This window comes from Balaenoptera acutorostrata, chromosome 1, assembly GCF_949987535.1.
Source record: "Balaenoptera acutorostrata chromosome 1, mBalAcu1.1, whole genome shotgun sequence".
NCBI classification, from domain to species: Eukaryota; Metazoa; Chordata; class Mammalia; order Artiodactyla; family Balaenopteridae; genus Balaenoptera; species Balaenoptera acutorostrata.
Window position 1 is genome coordinate 76384665 of NC_080064.1, and position 1706 is coordinate 76386370.

Consider the following 1706-nt stretch of genomic DNA (forward strand, 5'->3'; position numbering starts at 1 on the left):
ACTACAGCCGGAATGATTCTTTTAAATGACTAAGTCAGAGCCTGCTACTCTTCAGTTCAAAAACCTGCAATGGCCTCCCACGAGACCTAGCACAGGCGTTAGCAAGCCACAGCCTATAAATCAAATCCAGTCACCATCTATTTTTGTAAAGTTTTACTGGAATACAAAAACAACCATGTCCACTCATTACATATTGTCTATGCTACTTTCATGTTACAACAGCAGAGTTGAGTGTTTGCAACTGAGACCCTATGGCCCATAAAGCTTAAAATATTTACTATCTGGTCCTTTACAGAAGAAGTTTGCCAATCTCTGACCTAGCATCTAATAAAGCCCTATAAAGCCCTGCTGACACCTCTCTGACCATATTGCTTATTCTGTTTCAGCTGCAGTGCCCTCCCCATGTCTTCCTGAAGACATCAGACATATTGCCATAATAAGTCCATTGCACTGGCTAGCCCCTCTGCCTAAAATGTTACTCACCCAGAGAGCCATGTGGCTTACTCTCTCATGCCCTTCAAATCTTGGCTCAAATGTCACCTCAATGAAGCCTCATCTCATTTAATTCTGCAAACCATACGCTCACTCTGCTCTGTCTTAACTCCCTCACCTTCTTATTTTTTCCATAGAACTTATCACCTTCTAAAACAATAATAATTTAATAATTTATTTCATTCATTTTTTGGTCTTTTCTGGTAGAATATGTTCTCCATAAAGGGCTCTTGTACTCCTATGTGCTTATAGAAGTACCTAGCACATAGCAGGCATTTAGGAAATATTGGTTTAATGAAATGATACTGAAGTAATACAGAACATTACCATGTCTTTGAATCCCTCTTTGTGTCCTTCTATAATCATACCCATTACCCACCCTCCTCCCATGTAAATACTCTCTGGATAATTTCTTTTTTTTTTTTAATGGACCGAGTTATTTAATTAGGTTCCTTGTGAGAAGTTTAGAACACTACTTTGTGAGGATAAATTTCATTTGTGAGAGCAAGCACAGAGTGGAGGTAGCCCTGGAGCTGAGGAACAGCTTTGATTATTCGCAGAACTTGTGAGTCCACAGCTTTCTGGTCAACCTTGCGCTGCTCTGTAATCTTGTATTTCTCTCCCTCTGTGTCGAAGATCTCACCTTCCTGGTGCCTGGGCTTATGCAGCTTCTTCTTCTTGAAGTAAGCGTCAGTGAGATGTTCTGGGATTTTCACACCACTGATATCAATTTTGGTGGAGGTGGCAATGACAAATTTCTGGTGTGTTCTCCACAGAGGAACTCGATTGAGGGACAGAGGTCCAGTCACAAGTAGCAAGCCACTGCTCAGCTGCTTCAGGAAAATGACCCTCTTCTCTCTGTGGCGCCCAGTGAGGATGATCAGGACGGTCCCAGGAGTGATGCTAGCGCGCAGTTTTCTCACGTGCTTACTGAAGGGTTTTTTGCAGTGACTCAACAGCTTTCGAGGCACATCTTCCGTAGGATAATACCTAGGCATTATTTCTTAATCTTTTTTTTTTCTTTTCTTTATAGTTGGATCGAGTTTTATATATCCCTACAAAATATATTCTGTAAAGTCAGCTTTTTAACTTTATATAAGTAGAATAATACTTGTATGTCTCCTTCTGAGACTTCCTTTTTTTCCCTCAACATTATTTATAACATTCATCCATATTGATGCAAATAGTTATAATGCACTAATTTTCACTGCTGG

The 1706-nt window shown here is 40.2% G+C and overlaps 1 protein-coding gene across 1 annotated transcript; it reads right to left on the minus strand.

Annotated features, from left to right (window-relative positions):
* Positions 1–956: 956 nt before the first annotated feature.
* Positions 957–1490, minus strand: LOC103017984 (60S ribosomal protein L6-like). Its single transcript, XM_057529497.1, has one exon. The coding sequence runs from the start codon at positions 1488–1490 to the stop codon at positions 957–959; it is 534 nt and encodes a 177-aa protein (XP_057385480.1).
* Between the last annotated feature and the right edge of the window lie 216 nt (positions 1491–1706).

Excerpts from the sequence above, each read along its gene's own strand:
- LOC103017984 (XM_057529497.1), bottom strand. The coding sequence starts at position 1,490 with ATGCCTAGGTATTATCCTACGGAAGATGTGCCTCGAAAGCTGTTGAGT.